General features: G+C 49.0%; 1 protein-coding gene across 2 annotated transcripts in view; it reads left to right on the top strand.

Annotated features, from left to right (window-relative positions):
• The first annotated feature begins 739 nt into the window (after positions 1–739).
• LOC147115297 (eukaryotic translation initiation factor 3 subunit E) overlaps positions 740–18,886 on the top strand; it is a 178,107-nt gene continuing 159,960 nt past the window's right edge. For both annotated transcript variants that reach the window (XR_015079108.1, XM_085993719.1), the window contains exons 1-3: positions 740–891; positions 6,356–6,473; positions 11,199–11,316. Coding sequence is in view for 1 of the 2 variants with exons in the window: in XM_085993719.1 (XP_085849845.1) it covers positions 802–891; positions 6,356–6,473; positions 11,199–11,316 (326 nt within the window). In the remaining variant the exon portion in view is untranslated. The remainder of the gene's footprint in view (positions 892–6,355; positions 6,474–11,198; positions 11,317–18,886) is intronic.

Genomic DNA, 18,886 nt, shown 5'->3' on the forward strand with positions numbered 1-18,886 from the left:
GACCGAAGATCAGGAGCGTGGGACTGAAGTGCAACCAAAAATCGAGGAGCAGCCCCTTCAAAAAATGGAACAGGGGCTGCAACCACTCACACTCCAAGTAAATATGAACCAGGGGTCACAGTCTAAGGATAAGGGGTAAGCCATTTAGGACAGAAATGAGGAGGAATTTCTTCACCCAGAGAGTGGTGAACCTGTGGAATTCTCTACCACAGAAGGCAGTAGAGGCCAATTCATTAAATATATTCAAGAAGGAGTTAGATATATTTCTTAAGGCTAAAGGGATCAAGGGATATGGGGAGAAGGCAGGGACAGGGTACTGAATTTGGATGATCAGCCATGATCTCATTAAATGGCGGAGCAGGCTCGAGGGGCCGAATGGCCTACTCCTGCTCCTATCTTCTATGTTTCTATGTTTCTATGTTTTTCAAGGAGGCTTTGAGGGAGCGTTTTCTCTGCCCACCTGGGGCTCTCATGCCGTGTTGGAGCTCCGAGTAGAGCACTTGTTTTGGGGAAGTCTCGTATCGGGCGTGCGGACGATGTGGCCCGTCCACCGGAGCTGATCGAGCGTGGTCAAAGCTTCCGTGCTGTATAAATACAATGGCTCTGGTGCAGCTGCCCGCTGAAGGATGCCAATCTTTGCTTGGCAGCAGCAGCAGCAGCAGCAGCAACTGGGTTTGATTGACAAGGAGCGGGTGGCGACGGCTGGACCAATGGGCGGCGGCGGGGGGGCGGGCCGTGTCCGCGGACAGTCGCGCTGTCAATAAAGTTGCGGCGGTTGACAAACTCCCCCTTTCAGCCAAGATGGCGGACTACGACCTGACGATGCGGATCGCCAATTTCCTGGACCGGCACCTGGTCTTCCCGCTGCTCGAGTTCCTGTCGGTCAAAGAGGTAACGGAAGGGGGGCCCTCCGCCCCGCACACACCCGGCCCCCCGGGGGCCCGCACCGGCCCCCTCACCGCTCCCCCCGGGGCCGCATGTGAAGTAGGCCTGAGCCTGAGCCTGGAGTCAGCGCTCGCTTACCTTCAGCCGGCTTGGTGGAAGGCTCTGGGGTGAGGGTGGTGCCCGTCTCGCCGAGATCAGTCTATCCGGGAGCAGCCTTTCCAATCTTTCTCTCCGGCCCCCGCACTGGAGGGAGACATTTTAAGGCAGCCCCCTCCTCCCTCTCATTCATCGCCCACCCCCTCTCAATTCGCACACAGCAAGATCCCACAAACAGCAATTTGATAACCACATAATCTGTATTCATGTTGGTTGAGGGATAAATATGGGCCAGGGCACGGAGAGAACTTCCCTGCTCGTCAAATGATCATTAAAAAACACTTGCATTTCTATAGCGCCTTTCATGACCTCGGGACGCCCCAAAGGGCTTTACAGCCAATTAAGTACTTTCTGAAGTGCAGTCACTGTTGTAATGTAGGAAACGTGGCAGTCGATTTGTGCTCAGCAAGCTCCCACAAACAGCAGTGTGATGATGACCAGATCATCTCTTTTTGTTTTATTGATTGAGGGATAAATATGGGCCAGGACACCAGGGAGAACATCCCTGCTTGAACAACGGTTTTGGGATCTTTAACGTCCACTCAGAGGGCCTCGGTTTTTATTCGTAAGGCGACTTCTCTGACAATGCAGTGTTCCCTCAGTACATAAAGTACATCGCATGGAAGTTTAAAAAAAACTTTTCTAAGAAAAATCATATTACACCTTCAAGCATTCTGTTGGGCTCAGTTGGCAAAAGTTCAATTAAATGTATTTTAAAATATTCACAAGGCAGTGGGACTCTAGCATGATCTGTCGTTGAATAAAAGCTGCTTGGATCACTCGGTTGCATCATATTTGAAACGTGAGTGTGATAAAGTCCTTAATTAGCAGCAGCCACTTTCATTCCAGAGGGGGGAGTGACTGCCCTTGACATCAAGGCAGCATTTGACAGAGTGTGGCATCAAGAATCCCTTGTCAAACTGATGGGAATTGGAGGGTGGGGGGGCAACTCTCCACTGGCTGGAGTCATACTTAGCACAAAGGAAGATGGTTGTGGTGGTTGGAGGTCAATCATCACAGCCCCAGGTCATCACTGCAGGAGTTCCTTGGGGCAGTGTCCTAGGCCCAACCATCTTCAGCTGCTTCATCAATGACCTTCCCTCCAACATAAGGTATTAATGGGGATGTTCGCTGATGACTGCACAGTATTCAGTGCCATTCGCAACTCCTCAGATAATGAAGCAGTCCATGCCCGCATGCAACAAGACCTGGACAACGTTCAGACTTGGGCTGATAAGTGGCAGGTAACATTTGTGCCACACAAGGGCCAGGCAATGACTATTTCCAACAAGCGAGAGTCTAACCACCGCCCCATGACATTCAACGGCATTACCATCGCCGAATCCGTCACCATTGACCAGAAACTTAACTGGACCAGCCACATAAATACTGTGGCAACAAGAGCAGGTCAGAGGCTAGGTATTCTTTGGCGAGTGTCTCACCTCCTGACTCCCCAAAGCCTTTCCACCATCTACAAGGCACAAGTCAGGAGTGTGATGGAATACTCTCCACTTGCCTGGATGAGTGCAGCTCCAACAACACTCCAGAAGCTCTACACCATCCAGGACAAAGCAGCCTGCTTGATTGGCACCCCATCCACCACCTTAAACATTCACTCCCTCCACCACCAACATACAGGAAACTTTGTGCTATCCGGCACCCACGGGACCGAGCTGCTGCCGTTCCCTCAAAACTTCCGTACTCTCCAGAGTTAATGTTGAGAGATACGGAGATTCTTATCTCCGTATTTGACAACAAACACTGTTGCTTAGCAACAGCTTCTAAACACTCGGGTGTGGCCCTAAAGCTCTGTAGCTGAAGCTGTTGCTATAGCTACAGACCTTGCACAGCTTGACTGTTCAAACAAAGCAAAAAAAACAAACAAAGAATAAAAAACGGCTGCTGATTTTTGCCGGTGGCTCCAGATTGCCGGATAGCTCACCTCCGGATAGCACAAAGTTTCCTGTACCGTGGCTACAGTGTGTATCATCTACAAGATGCACTGCAGCAACTCTCCAAGGCTTATTCGGCAGCACCTCCCAAACCCTTCCACCTCGAAGGATAAGGGCAGCAGGCGCATGGGGACACCACCACCTCCAAGTTCCCCTCCTGGTCGCACACCATTCTGACTTGGAAGCATATCACTGTTCCTTCATCGTCACTGGGTCAAAATCCTGGAACTCCCTCCCTAACAGCACTGTGGGAGCACCTTCACCACACGGACTGCAGTGGGTCAAGAAGGCGGCTCACCACCACCTTCTCAAGGGCAATTAGGGATGGGCAATAAATGCTGGCCTTGCCAGCGACGCCCACATCCCAGGAACGAATAAAAAAAAACATTTACAGCATAAAATGTCTATAATTTAGAAAGTATCTCCAAAGGCCTGTGGATGTTGGGGCTCAGTTGACTATTTCAAGACCGAGATTGATAGATTTTTTGTTAAGTAAGTGTATTAAAGAATATGGAGCAAAGGCGGGTAAATGAAGTTGAGTTGCAGTTCAGACATAACCTAATGGAATGGCGGAGATGGGTTTGAGGGGCTGAATGGCCTCCTCCTGTTCCTAATGTTATAACAGCTACAGAAATAATATAATAGGTCAACAAATATATCTGACCTCTGGTGCATATTCACAAATCCTTGAAGGTGGCAGGGCAAGTTGATTAGGCAGTTAAAGCATGTGTGATACTTGGCTTTGTATCTCGGGGCATTGAATACAAAAACAAAGAAGTTATGCTAAACCTTTACAAATCACTGGTTAGGCATCAGGGGGAGCATTGTGTACAATTCTGGGCACCACACTTTTGGAAGGATATCAAAACCCTGGAGAGGGTACAGAGGAGGTTTACCAGGGTGATACCAGACATGAGGGAGTAGTTATGTGGAGAGATTGGAGAAGGTGGGATTGTTTTCCTTAGAGCAGAGAATTCAATATTGAGGTGTTTTGAGAGAGCAAGCGGGGAGACACTGTTTCCTCTAGCAAGTGAGGCGATACCCAGAGGTCCTAGATTTAAAATAATTGGTAAAAGAACTAGAGGGGAAATTTCTTCACACACAGACTTGTTAAGGTCTGGGACGCACTAGCTGAAAGGGTGGTGAAGTCAGATTCAGTAGGAACTTACAAAAGGCAATTGGTCATGTACTTATAAGAACATAAGAAATAGGAGCAGGAGTAGGCCAATCGGCCCCTCGAGCCTGCTCCACCATTCAATAAGATCATGGCTGATCTGATCCTAACCTCAAATCTTCTATCACTCTCCATCCCACCCGAACCCATGTGATCTCCCGGGAGAGGCGAAAAACCAGATTAAAAAACCCAGTGGCCAATTTGGGAGAAAAAATCTGGGAAATTCCTCTCCGACCCATCTTGGCGATCGAAACTCTTCCAGGAGATCACTCTGTCCCTATATTTTCTACAGTACTTACCTTCTGTAAAGGCGACCTCCACCCCAGCCAGGAACAGGAATAAAACCATCTCCTGAAATCTAACACTTAAGAAAACTAATTTGCAGGATTATGGGGAGAAAGCTGGGTCCTGGGGCTAAATTGGACAGCCCTTTCCAAGAGCTGGCATGGGCTGAATGGCCCCCTTTGCTGTAAGATTTGATGGTGAATGTACTGCACGTGTAGCTCAATTCTGTTGTTGCCATTAAGAGCTGTATATAATTTTTTGTTTCACTGCGAGGGAGCGTACAATCCACGGGAGATAAAAATGATAATTCTCATTGCTTGCGCTCTGCTGAAGTGACTGCTGCAGTTGTACAGTTCCACTGGTTTCCAGCAGGCACGTGCCCATTCTTCACGTGTAAACCTAGGCAGTGAGTGTCAGCATGTTGTGTGACCGTGGAAAAGATCTCACTGGATCACTGCCTAGCTGTCAGGAATGGGAGCACTGGCTGTTTTTTTTTCTCTCCCTCTTTGTTTACCCGGAGATTTTCCGATCAATTTAAATGCACCAAGTGCTCCCCTACCCAAGTTCACTTTATCCAGCACTGACCACTGGGTCTCTGCTATACCCGAGGGTTCCTTCACGTACTTGTACCGTGGTCCATCGGGCGAGTTAATGATCAATTTTAATCTTGTGTATACTTTCTGGGATGAAAATGATAGGTAAGGTGGCTGGACCCAGTACTCGAGCTGTGGTCTGACCGGAACGGGACCCAGTGCTCGAGCTGTGGTCTGACCAGAACTGGACCCAGTACTCGAGCTGTGGTCTGACCAGAACTGGACCCAGTGCTCGAGCTGTGGTCTGACCAGAACTGGACCCAGTACTCGAGCTGTGGTCTGACCGGAACGGGACCCAGTGCTCGAGCTGTGGTCTGACCAGAACTGGACCCAGTACTCGAGCTGTGGTCTGACCAGAACTGGACCCAGTGCTCGAGCTGTGGTCTGACCAGAACTGGACCCAGTACTCGAGCTGTGGTCTGACCGGAACGGGACCCAGTGCTCGAGCTGTGGTCTGACCAGAACTGGACCCAGTACTCGAGCTGTGGTCTGACCAGAACTGGACCCAGTACTCGAGCTGTGGTCTGACCAGAACTGGACCCAGTACTCGAGCTGTGGTCTGACCAGAACTGGACCCAGTACTCGAGCTGTGGTCTGACCAGAACTGGACCCAGTGCTCGAGCTGTGGTCTGACCAGAACTGGACCCAGTACTCGAGCTGTGGTCTGACCAGAACTGGACCCAGTACTCGAGCTGTGGTCTGACCAGAACTGGACCCAGTGCTCGAGCTGTGGTCTGACCAGAACTGGACCCAGTGCTCGAGCTGTGGTCTGACCAGAACTGGACCCAGTACTCGAGCTGTGGTCTGACCGGAACGGGACCCAGTGCTCGAGCTGTGGTCTGACCAGAACTGGACCCAGTACTCGAGCTGTGGTCTGACCAGAACTGGACCCAGTGCTCGAGCTGTGGTCTGACCAGAACTGGACCCAGTGCTCAAGCTGTGGTCTGACCAGAACTGGACCCAGTGCTCGAGCTGTGGTCTGACCAGAACTGGACCCAGTGCTCGAGCTGTGGTCTGACCAGAACTGGACCCAGTGCTCGAGCTGTGGTCTGACCGGAACTGGACCCAGTGCTCGAGCTGTGGTCTGACCGGAACTGGACCCAGTGCTCGAGCTGTGGTCTCACCAGAACTGGACCCAGTGCTCGAGCTGTGGTCTGACCAGAACTGGACACCGTGCTCGAGCTGTGGTCTGACCAGACACCGTGCTCGAGCTGTGGTCTGAGCAGACACCGTGCTCGAGCTGTGAAGTTGTGTTTTTTCAGTTTGAAGAATTCTGCACTGCACTATCATTTGCCACGTTTTGATTTCAGATTTACAATGAAAAGGAACTCCTCCAAGGGAAGCTGGATCTTCTCAGTGACACAAACATGGTTGACTTTGCGATGGACGTGTACAAGAACTTGTACCCCGATAAAGAAATTCCTCAAGGTAAGTTGTATGCAATAAGTTGAGTGCAGTTCAGCAATTAGAATGTCAAATCTTCGTAATTCACAAGCAGCAGAGGTCTTGTGAATGAAATCCATTCATGACCTACCATGTAGAAATATACTTGTGTGTATCTATAACTTATTCTAATCGAGTTGATTTGGGTTAGATATGCGCTTCTCTTTTAACTGGGATTTTGCAGCGACACTGTGGTGAATTAGTCATGGTGCAACCACGTCTGTACGGTGAACGGAATATATTTTAATGCCAACCTATTTAATGCAATGTTGTGCTGCAATGCCTCTTGCAATAGGTGCAGCGGCCTCTTTGCAACCTGAGGAGGAAGAGTAGGAAGAATGGGAGATGTAGGCACACAGCAGGAGGCCGTACTCTGTGACAGGCCTTGAAATTGATAGTAACTGAGCAGTAGATGCTGAGCGACACTTTCCCCTGGCTGGAGAGTCTGGAACTAGGGGGGAGAGTCTCAGGATAAGGGGCCAGGCATTTAGGACTGAGATGAGGAGAAAATTTTTCAATCAGGGTTGTGATTGATGGCGCCCGAGACAGTCCGGTGCTAGCGCGCTCTCCCTGCTTTGGGCGACCTGCTCTCGCCGCTCGCTCCCACAACCGGAGCGAGGTGTTCGGCGAGTTGGGCGGAGGCAGCACAGCGCGGCAAGCAGCAGCAGCCGCGTCGACCCGCTAGGGCACGTCGGCCGGCCGCTCCTCAGCGGGAAGGGATTCCGACCGGGAGGAGGGGAGCTGAGCATGGCAGCCAGAGGCTGGACCGGAAGCGGGAGAAGCAGGCCTGGGCCGTCGGACCGTGGAGCCGGCGACGGTGAGGTGGAGGCTGCGGCGACCGGAGGATGTGTTGGGCGAGTCGGGCGGAGGAACGCAGCAGCAGACTCGACGACTCGCAGTCCGACTGGGAGGAGGGGAGCCGGGAATGGTGGCCAGAGGGCGAGCGGGAGAAGCAGGCCACCGCACGTGGAGCCGAGCCGGCAACAGTGAGGACATCGTGCTCCCACTGCCACTGGATGCCAAAGAGTTGACTTTCTGAACACGGCGCTGTAAAAATAGCTGACGTGTCTCGGTGAGCTCCCACAGCTTTATTGTGGGAGTGATTGGGGAGTAAGCATTCCATTGTACTAGTTACATATGGCAAATAAAGAATCTTGAATCTTGAATCATAGAAATTTACGGCACAGAAGGAGGCCATTCAGCCCATCGTGTCTGCGCTGGTTGTAAAAGAATAGGTACATAAAGGATGCTGCATTCTACAGCAAATATTTGACTAATAGCTCAATAAGCAGTAAGTGCCACAGTCAGCCTGGTGTTGCCTTGCAGTATGAGTCACCTAAATTGTTTCCAGTCATGATGGTTTTCTGAATTCCGTAGAACCTTGCTGTTCAAAGGGCTGCTCAGCAACCTCACTGTCGATGAGGAGAGACTCAACACAGCCTTGTACCGTGTGGTGAAAAGTCAATGTCGGCATCGCTAGGTGAAAATCTCATTGTCTTAGGATCAGGAGTAGGGCATTCAGTCCCTCGAGCCTGTTCTGCCGTTCAATTAGATCATGGCTGATCTGTATCTCATTTTACCCACCTTTGCTCCGTGTCCCCCTCTGCCCTTATTTCACACAAATCTCATCAATTTCAGTGGAGGACCCACCTCATGCAGTCTTACAATGATCTGACGGGCTTGTTCTTGAAATAATTTGGAGATGAGCCCAGATCAAATAGTTGTAGAGCTATTTGCACGTATATTTAAAGCAACTGTCGTGACACTACCGATTTATTTCTGGACCTGTCTGGTGCGCCCCAGCCCACTCTGCTCTGAAATTCCGCCCCCGCGCCGCTTCAGTTGCACTGTTGGCGCTCGTCGTGAGGTAATGGGACTGTGACTGCTTTAGTTCAGGTGCCACAATCTCCCTGCTGCTACCTAGAATAGTGTTGTGCCTGTAGATTGATGAGAGTTGTCTTTTGCTGATTGGCATACTGTTCAACAAGCGAGGCTCATTTGGCGGAGAGAGGAAAGGAACCGATTAGGAATGTTTCAAACCTCCTCCTTAACCACATCTGTCGTAAAGATGACAGTATTTAACTGTCGTATTTAACAGAAAGAAAGAGCTTGCATTTCTGTAGCGCCTTTCACAACCTCGGAATGTCCCAACGTGTTCGACAGCCAATGAAGTACGTTTGAAGTGTTGTCACTGTTGTAATGTAGGAAATGCAAAAGCCAGTTTGCGCACAGCAAGCTCCCACAAACAGCAATGAGTTAATGACCAGATAATCTGTTAGTGATGTTGGTTGAGGGATAAATAATGGCCAGGACCCTGGGGAGAACTCCCCCTGCTCCTCTTCGAAATAGTGCCATCGGATATTTTTACATCTGCCCGAGAGCTACCACCACAGCTGTAGATATCGAGGGAGATCTGCATTTGAATTTCTCTATTGTCGTGGTGACTTTGGAATGTATCCCATGCACACAGCGGGGAAGATCCTCTCCAGTATCCGTGGTGGAGACTCCCACGTCGGATGTCTTTTCACCCCTGCCCCAAACATTCCAAGCTGGAGCGCTGTGCCGCCTTCCTGTGGTTCTCCTGGCCTGGTGTTCCACTGCCACGTGCTCCTTGGTGGTTTTCTCCATGTCGCTGTCCCAGTGCGGACATCTGCCAGTTTGTAAATTCTCGGAGGCTGTGGTTGGGAATTGAGCAGCGCCCCTCCCAGCCCTGCCTTCTGTTGTGTGGGTTTACGGAGATGAGTTCCAGCTCCAGTGTTGGACTGCATCTGCCTCCAGAAGCACATATTGGCTTTGTTGTTTTCCCCCCCCCCCCTTGTCATCATTTTGCAGTCAGGCCTGCTGAGCAGTGACTTGTAGGGATCAAAGTCCTGATTTCCAGCTTGTTTTAGTGTTTAATTCTTAATTGTGGCTGCTGCCTGATGATTGCAAGGCTTAAAAAGAATTCAGCATAAAACGTCTGGTAAATGCAGATAATCAGTGCCAGAAACCTGTGTAAAGTACGTTAGCACCAGACAATCTAAATTCCCTAAATGTCTCTTTATTTCTGAACCAAAAAACGCCGAGTGGTTTTCTGTGCACTTGCAGATGCTGCAACCAGTTTTAAGCATGATTGATCTCACACGTAACATGACTTGATGAAGCTGTCACAGAAGTGCGGTCGTGAAATATTTCTGTATTCTAAGCTGCAGGGAGAACCAGCGTGATGTGCATTAGTCACCCATGTGGGGAAGGGCCAGCTTCGAGAAAATAGGCTTGATGCTTCCACACGGAAGGGGGGATTTTTATAATGTGAAGCATAAAGTGGGTTTAAAAAAAAAACCACACGTTTTGAAAAGTCTTCTAAAGGAGAAGTAATTGTTCCAGCTGGTTCACCATAATTTGCCTCTTCATGTCCTGGAATTGCCATTGAATCCTTTTAACTGCTGTTGGCTACAGAAAAGGAAGCAAGGCTTGCATTTCTATAGCGCCTTTCATGACCCCGGGTCCAATGTTCCCTCTAATTATTTTTTTTGAGTACACGGCCCATTCAAATTTCCGCGCGTACGCGGTTTTTCCACGTGAAGCCAGCAAGCGGCCCGTGCGGGACTTTCAGACTGCGGTCGCACAGCTTAACGGGAACATTGCTCAGGACCTCGCGTCCTAAAGTGCTTTATTTCGCACTATTCCGAAGAAGGGCAGGGGGGAGTTCTGTCCTGTGTCCTGGCCAATATTTATCCCTCCGTCAACATCACGAAAACAGATTATCTGGTCGTGATCACATTGCTGTTTGTGGGAGCTTGCTGTGCACAAATTGGCTGCTGCGTTTCCTACATTACAACAGTGACTACACTTCAGAAGTACTTCATTGGCTGCAAAACGCTTTGGAACATCCTGAGGTAATGAAAGGCACTATAGAACTTTATTCTATATAGTCTTTATTTATTTCTTTACAGCCAATGAAGTACATTTTGAAGTGCAGTCACTGTTGTAATGTAGGAAATGCGGCAGCCAATTTGTGCACAGCAAGCTCCCACAAACCGCAATGAGATGATGATCAGCTAATCTGTTTTAATGATGTTGGTTGAAGGGGAAAATACCCCCTTGCTCTTCTTCGAATAGTGCCGTGGGATCTCTTTACGTCCATCTGAGAGGGCAGACGGGGCCTCGGTTTCATGTCCCGTCTGAAAGACCGCACTTCCGACAGTGCAGCACTCCCTCGGTATTGCACTGGGAGCGTCAGCCTAGATTTTATGCTCAAGTCTCTGGAGTGGGACTTGAACCCACAACCTTCTGACTCAGAGGCGAGGGTGCTGCCCACTGATCCATGGCTGACCACTACAAGCTCATCAGTCAACAGATCGCAGTGACATTTGGCATGTTCTGAGATCCTTGCTCGTGACTGGGAGAAGTTTAGGTTGGCCATCAGTTGAGTCCCTGTGTGCTAACTTGGAGAGACAAATGCTGAGTCTCGGGGGCTGGGAGAATAACCTCGAACATCTACATTCTCCTTTTAACTTAGCAAAATCTGTAGCAGATTTATTTTTTGGGAGGAGAGGAGACCTTCACCTTGAAAGTACTTTCCTTCTCACACCCTCACTTAGCAGCATCTTGCGCCTAATTGTTCAAGAGAATCCAAGAAAAGTTGAAAGTCAGTGATAATTTGAAGACTCTTTGTATAAAAGCATTCCTGTGACCTTTTGAGTGAAAAGGATGTGTTTGAATTTTTAGCTCTGAGAGAAAAACGCACGACTGTGGTTGCACAACTGAAACAGCTCCAGTCTGAAACGGAACCAATTGTGAAGATGTTCGAGGACCCAGAAACTACGAGGCAAATGCAGTCGACCAGGTAGGCAGACACGGGACCTGATTTCATACACTTACTCGTAACGTAGCCATGTTCCGTTTTTATTTATCTAGCAGTCATTCGTGTAAATCAAATGGAGATGACCTTCATGCCAGTTGTCTGATTTGGCTTTAAACCTGTGTCGCACAGTTGAAAGCGGAGCATGATGATAAGCTGTCCCACTCATGATCTCAAGTTGGGTGTTGTCCAAAGTGCCTTGACACTTTGGAGATCTGTGACCTATTTGAATATTTAAAAGAAGATGCTCAATAATGAAAGATTACAGGTGCATAGAAAGTTTTCCTGATTGGGATGTTGCATTCTACATTTACCTGTTGCATGTTCTACTTGTGTGTTTTATATAATTATACAAACCCAAAAAAGCAAATGACACCTGTTTAACTGTTCCAGCGCCACAAATGGGTTTGATCTGTCTAGGTGTGGCTGGATGCCGGGCTGCTGACGGGTGTACAGATGTTTGGCCCTACCACGCTTGTCGTGTTCTTGTATGCCGATCGCAAGATACAATTTTTGTTCGAGCAGATTCTGTATTCTGTACATGTGCACTTGTGTTAAGGCTAGTAAAAAGGGAACTTTTGACTGATTACCCAGGCATGCTGAATTAATACCACCTGTTCATTTTGACTGAGCATGTAATGCGAAAGAACATCATAGCTACCATTTTCCCCAGCTATAAATTGCCACAAGCTGTACAATCGTAGCCCTGCGGTTTTCCGTATGCATAAATTACAAACAATTTAATGCACTTTTCTTTGTTTTAAAAGAAAAAGCCACTCGTGTCCTAATATAGTCCATTCAGTGGGTTCCTATTTAGTACTTTCATCAAATGAGTTGGCTTAAAAAGAAAGAAAGAAAGAACTTGCGTTTCAATAGCACCTTTCACGACCACCGGACATCCCAAAGCGCTTAGTCACTGCTGTAATGTAGGAAAAGCAGCAGCCAATCTGCACACAGCAAGATCCCACAAACAGCAATGTGATAATGACCAGTTAATCGGTTTGTGATGTTGATTGAGGGATAAATATTGGCCAGGACACCGGGGAGAACGCCCCTGATCATCATCGAAATAGTAGCCATGGGATTTTTTACGTCCACCTGAGAGAGCAGACGGGGCCTCGCTTTAACGTCTCATCCGAAAGACGCCACCTCCGACAGTGCAGCACTCCCTCAGCACTGCACTGGGAGTGTCAGCCTGGATCATGTGCTCAAGTCTCTGGAGTGGGGCTTGAACCCACAACCTTCTGACTCAGAGGCGAGTGTGCTGCCCACTGAACCGCTGATACTAAAGCATTAATTAAAACATTAGAACTGATCTTTGTGAGAAGTAATGTAATATGACTATAGTTTCCAGTTCTGGCCCAGTGTTATCTCGCCTTTCTCCCACAGCCAACCCCTCCCCGCAGTTTGGTTTCCACGCTACAATACCCCCAATTTTTAAGGCTGCTCTAAAACGGGCTCCAATGAAGTCCACAATAGCAGCTTGACTTACATATTTCTTGCTATCTCTGTGAGCAGGTTGAGAAATGGGGGTGCAAATCTGTAGCTTGCCACTCGTTGAAGTTGCGGACACACACCTGCAGCCTGTGCTGCTACATATTACCAACTGTTGAAACTCATTCCTTTAAGCTTCATGGAATCTGAATGCAAGCTGTGGTCATTCGTTCTCCAGTTGCTCATCTTGTGTAAGCTTGCTGTAAAAGACTCGTCATGGCAACATTTTTTAAGATAAATGGCAAAAGAACCAGTGGGGGTTGGTGTCGAGATGAGCATTTTTTTTAACGCGGTGAGTTGTGAGCTTATAGGGCGGTGGAAGCCGATTCAACAGTAACTTTCAAAAGGGGTTTAGTATTTGAAAAGCTAACATTTACAGGGCTATGGGGAAAGAGCAAGGGGAGTGGGACTAATTGGACAGCTCGTTCAACAAGCTGGCTCAGGCACGATGGGCCGAATGGCCTCCTCCTGGGTTGTAAGATTGTATGGCAAATAGTGATAACTTCTCAATCTGCAATTGAGCTGCCAGAAAGTGACCTGTTTGTAAGGAGCTGTCATTACTGTGCATTATCTTCACCACAGCAGTTTTTTAAAGGGGTGGGTGGGGGTCAGAAACTTTATACGTACTTATGTTATTAAAACCTGGGCAATGGAGTAGTTTAATTACTCAAGTGGAATAGTTTCATTTATCACAAATTTGAAAGAGGTGTTTTAAAAAAAAATATAACTCAATTTTATTCATTTCCAGCTGAATAGTGTTTCAAATGCTGATCGTTTCTTTAGCTGCCTACTTTTTAGTTGTAACTCTGTGCATTAATTGATGTTTCCAGTTATGAGTATTGCTGCTAAATGATTTTAGCATGTAGAATGGTACGAATAAAAAAAGTTTATGTAATTTTAATAATTATATTCAGTGTAATTTTACTGATACATTAAAGAGAGCATTTTATTGAAGTCCTGGCTCTGTGAGGTACCAACAGATTGTAGAGCTTTAGGGGATCAAATGAGAGGCTTTGGTTGTATGTTTGTGGATCAAAGTTGGAGGACAGATTGTAAAGTGTCATTAATGCATTTGACAAGCCACATCAAATGCAGGGCAGTGAGCAGCCCAGAATGCTTTCTGTGTGAGGGACCACAATTGGAACTGAAACTTGACTTGGAATGAAGGGCCACAGACAAATGGCTCTTGTCCTGACTTGTTCAGAAGTATTTGAAGACGTTGGTCTTGTGTGAAATATGTCTGGGGATTGTGCAGTGACTTTCCTGCTGCCCCCTGGCTACCTGTGTCTAGCGGAATAAGTAAGTCTGTCATATTTCGGAGGTTTATTTTAAATACACGCACAGTTAAAAGCTCCACTGGTGTCAGGGTTCTGGCGGTGCAGCTGGTTGATGGTAGGCTGCGCGGTGAAGCCAGCGATTTCCCGGTGTGGCGAGATCCTGTTCTCCGCAATGTTTTTGGAGGAAGTTAGGAAATGGAAAGCGAATCAACCTTTTCCCATACATGTGTGTCCCAGCATCGGCTGTGTGGATCGACGACTTGCGGAAGATGCTTTCAGTTCTGTACTTATTTTGGTTGGCATTTGACCATGGTTGTGGAAATACCGACCGCTCAGGTTCTTCCTGGCTGTAGGCAAGAGGTTAGGTTAATTTAGAAAGGTGGTATAATAACAACAACAACAAGTTGTATTTATATAGCGCCTTCAATGTAGTAGAACGTCCCAAGGCGCTTCACAGGAGTGTTATAAGGCAAAAATTTGACACCGGGCCCCAAGGCGAAATTAGGGCAGAGAGGTAGGTTTTAAGGAGTGTCTTAAAGGAGGAAAGAGGTAGGGAGGTTTAGGGAAGGAATTCCAGAGCTTAGGGCCGAGGCAACTGAAGGCACGGCCACCAATGATTGAGCGATTACAATCTGGGATGCTCGAGGGCAGAATTAGGAGAGTATAGCTATTTTGGGGGGCTGGAAGAGATGGATTCTAAAAAGGATGATGAAACAATGAGGGGAAAAGAGTGAAGTGGAAGGGGCAGGAATGTTGGGGAGGTGGGATGAAATGAATGAAACAAACTGCACAGCAAGTACATCAGAAAGCACTACCTCACACAAAGTAGAGGATATCTGGGCACTCTCAAAATGCTGTGGATCATTGAAATTATAACGACTGAGATCGATAGTTTTTTGTTGGGTAAGGTCCCCACCATCACAGAAGCCAGTCTTCAGCCAATTTGATTCACTTCACGTGATATCAAGAAACGGCTGAGCACTCTGGATACAGCAAAGGCTGTGGGCCCTGACAACATCCCGGCTGTCGTGCTGAAGACTTGTGCTCCAGAACTAGCCGTGCCTCTAGCCAAGCTATTCCAGTACAGCTACAACACTGGCATCTAATCGACAATGTGGAAAACTGCCCAGATATGTCCTGTCCACAAAATGCAGGGTAAATCCAATCCGGCCAATTACCGCTCCATCAGTCTACTCTCAATCATCAGCAAAGTAATGGAAGGTGTCGTTGACAGTACTATCAAGCGGCACTTACTCACCAATAATCTGCTCAGTGATACCCAGTTTGGGTTCCGCCAAGACCACACGGCTCCAGACCTCATTATAGCCTTGGTCCAAACATGGACAAAGAAGCTGAATTCCAGAGGTGAGGTGAGAGTGATGGCCCTTGACATCAAGGCAGCATTTGACCGAGTGTAGCATCAAGGAGCCCTAGTAAAACTGAGGTCAATGGGAATCGGGGAAAACTCTCCACTGGCTGGAGTCATACCTAGCACAAAGGAAGATGGTTGTGGTGGTTGAATGTCAAGCATCAAAGCCCCAGGACATCGCTGCAGGAGTTCCTCAGGGCAGCGTCCTGGGCCCAACCATCTTCAGCTGTTTCATCAATGACCTTCCCGCCAACATAAGGTCAGAAATGGGGATGTTAGCTGATGACGGCAGTGTTCAGCGCCATTCACAACTCCTCAGATAATGAAGCAGTCCATGCCCGCATGCAACAAGACCTGAACGACATTCAGGCTTGGGCTGATAAGTGGCAGGTAACATTCGCGCCACAGAAGTGCCAGGCAATGACTATCTCCAACAAGCAAGAGTCTAACCACCGCTCCTTGACATTCAACGGCATTGCCATTGCTGAATCCCCCACCATCATATCCTGGGGGTCACCATTGACCAGAAACTTGACTGGACCAGCCACATAAATACTGTGGCAACAAGAGCAGGTCAGAGGCTGGGTATTCTGTGGTGAGTGTCTCACCTCCTGACTCCCCAAAGCCTTTCCACCATCTACAAGGCACAAGTCAGGAGTGTGATGGAATACTCTCCACTTGCCTGGATGAGTGCAGCTCCAACAACACTCAAGAAGCTTGACACCATCCAGGACAAAGCAGCCGGCTTGATTGGCACCCCATCCACCAACTTAAACATTCACTCCCTCCACCACCGGCGTACCATGGCTGCAGTATGTACCATCTACAAGATGCACTGCAGCAACTCGCCAAGGCTTCTTGGGCAGCACCTCCCAAACCCGCGACTTCTACCACCTAGAAGGAAAAGGGCAGCAGGCGCATGGGAACACCACCACCTCCAAGTTCCCCTCCAAGTCACACACCATCCTGACTTGGAAATATATCGGCTGTTCCTTCATCGTCGCTGGGTCAAAATCCTGTAACTCCCTCCCTAACAGCACTGTGGGGAGTACCTTCACCACACGGACTGCAGCGGTTCAAGAAGGCGGCTCACCACCACCTTCTCGAGGGCAATTAGGGATGGGCAATAAATGCTGGCCTTGTCAGCGATGCTCAGATCCCATGAACAAATATTAAAAAAAATATTGAGCGTAAATGGAGTTGAGGTATAGGTCATCCATGATCTAATAGAACAGCGGAACAGGCTCGAGGGGCTGGATTCACTCCCAAATGGCCGAGCTCTGATTTAAGGTTATGCCCCCTTGTTCTGGATTCCCCCACCAGTGGAGATAGTTTCACTCTTATCTAGCCTACTGAATCCCTTTATCATTTGAATACCTTGATTAGATCACCCCTCAACCTTCTAAACTCGGGGTAATACAACCCAGGTTTATGCAAGCTGTCCTCTCAATTTAATCCTTGAAGTCCGGGTATCATTCTGGTGGTTCTGCCATGTACCCCTCCACTATATCCTCCTGAGGTGCGGTGCCCAACACTGAGCGCTCTACTCTCGATGGGCTCTGGCCAAGGTGCTCTACACTGAGCGCACTACTCTCGATGGGCGCTGGACAAGGTGCTCTACACTGAGCGCACTACTCTCGATGGGCTCTGGCCAAGGTGCTCTACACTGAGCGCTCTACTCTCGATGGGCTCTGGCCAAGGTGCTCTACACTGAGCGCTCTACTGTCGATGGGCGCTGGCCAAGGTGCTCTACACTGAGCGCTCTACTGTCGATGGGCGCTGGCCAAGGTGCTCTACACTGAGTGCTCTACTGTCGATGGGCGCTGGCCAAGGTGCTCTACACTGAGCGCTCTACTCTCGATGGGCGCTGGCCAAGGTGCTCTACGCTGAGCGCACTACTCTCTATGGGCTCTGGCCAAGGTGCTCTACACTGAGCGCACTACTCTCGATGGGCTCTGGCCAAGGTGCTCTACACTGAGTGCACTACTCTCGATGGGCGCTGGCCAAGGTGCTCTACACTGAGCGCACTACTCTCGATGGGCTCTGGCCAAGGTGCTCTACACTGAGCGCACTACTCTCGATGGGCTCTAGCCAAGGTGCTCTACACTGAGCGCACTACTCTCGATGGGCGCTGGCCAAGGTGCCCAACACTGAGCGCTCTACTCTCGATGGGCTCTAGCCAAGGTGCTCTACGCTGAGCGCACTACTCTCGATGGGCTCTAGCCAAGGTGCTCTACACTGAGCGCTCTACTCTCGATGGGCTCTAGCCAAGGTGCTCTACGCTGAGCGCACTACTCTCGATGGGCTCTGGCCAAGGTGCTCTACACTGAGCGCACTACTCGATGGGCTCTAGCCAAGGTGCTCTACACTGAGCGCTCTACTCTCGATGGGCGCTGGCCAAGGTGCTCTACACTGAGCGCTCTACTCTCGATGGGCTCTAGCCAAGGTGCTCTACGCTGAGCGCACTACTCTCGATGGGCTCTAGCCAAGGTGCTCTACACTGAGCGCTCTACTCTCGATGGGCTCTAGCCAAGGTGCTCTACGCTGAGCGCACTACTCTCGATGGGCTCTAGCCAAGGTGCTCTACACTGAGCGCTCTACTCTCGATGGGCTCTAGCCAAGGTGCTCTACGCTGAGCGCACTACTCTCGATGGGCTCTGGCCAAGGTGCTCTACACTGAGCGCACTACTCGATGGGCTCTAGCCAAGGTGCTCTACACTGAGCGCTCTACTCTCGATGGGCGCTGGCCAAGGTGCTCTACACTGAGCGCACTACTCTCGATGGGCTCTAGCCAAGGTGCTCTACACTGAGCGCACTACTCTCGATGGGCTCTGGCCAAGGTGCTCTACACTGAGCGCACTACTCTCGATGGGCTCTGGCCAAGGTGCTCTACACTGAAGCATCACTTCCTCCACTTTGTATTCCAGCCTCCTTGGGATAAAAGTCAGTACTCCATTGGCCCTTTTGATTGCTTTTCATACCTGTGTACTCGCCTTAAGTGATTTAGAAGATAGGAGCAGGGGTAGGCCATTCGGCCCCTCGAGCCTGCTCCACCATTCAATGCGATCATGGCTGATCATCCAAATTCAGTACCCTGTCCCTGCTTTCTCCCCATATCCCTTGATACCTTTAGCCTTAAGAAATATATCCAACTCCTTCTTGAATATATTTAATGAATTGGCCTCTACTGCCTTCTGTGGTAGAGAATTCCACAGGTTCACCACTCTCTGGGTGAAGAAATTCCTCCTCATCTCTGTCCTAAATGGCTTACCCCTTATCCTTAGATTGTGACCCCTGGTTCTGGATTCCCCGACCATCGGGAACATCCTTCCTGCATCTAGTCTGTCTAGTCCTGTTAGAATTTTATAAGTTTCAATGAGATCCCCTCTCATTCTTCTAAACTCCAGCGAGTATA

Source organism: Somniosus microcephalus, chromosome 7, assembly GCF_052327205.1.
Source record: "Somniosus microcephalus isolate GS21.2 chromosome 7, FLI_Smic_1.0, whole genome shotgun sequence".
Taxonomy (NCBI): domain Eukaryota; kingdom Metazoa; phylum Chordata; class Chondrichthyes; order Squaliformes; family Somniosidae; genus Somniosus; species Somniosus microcephalus.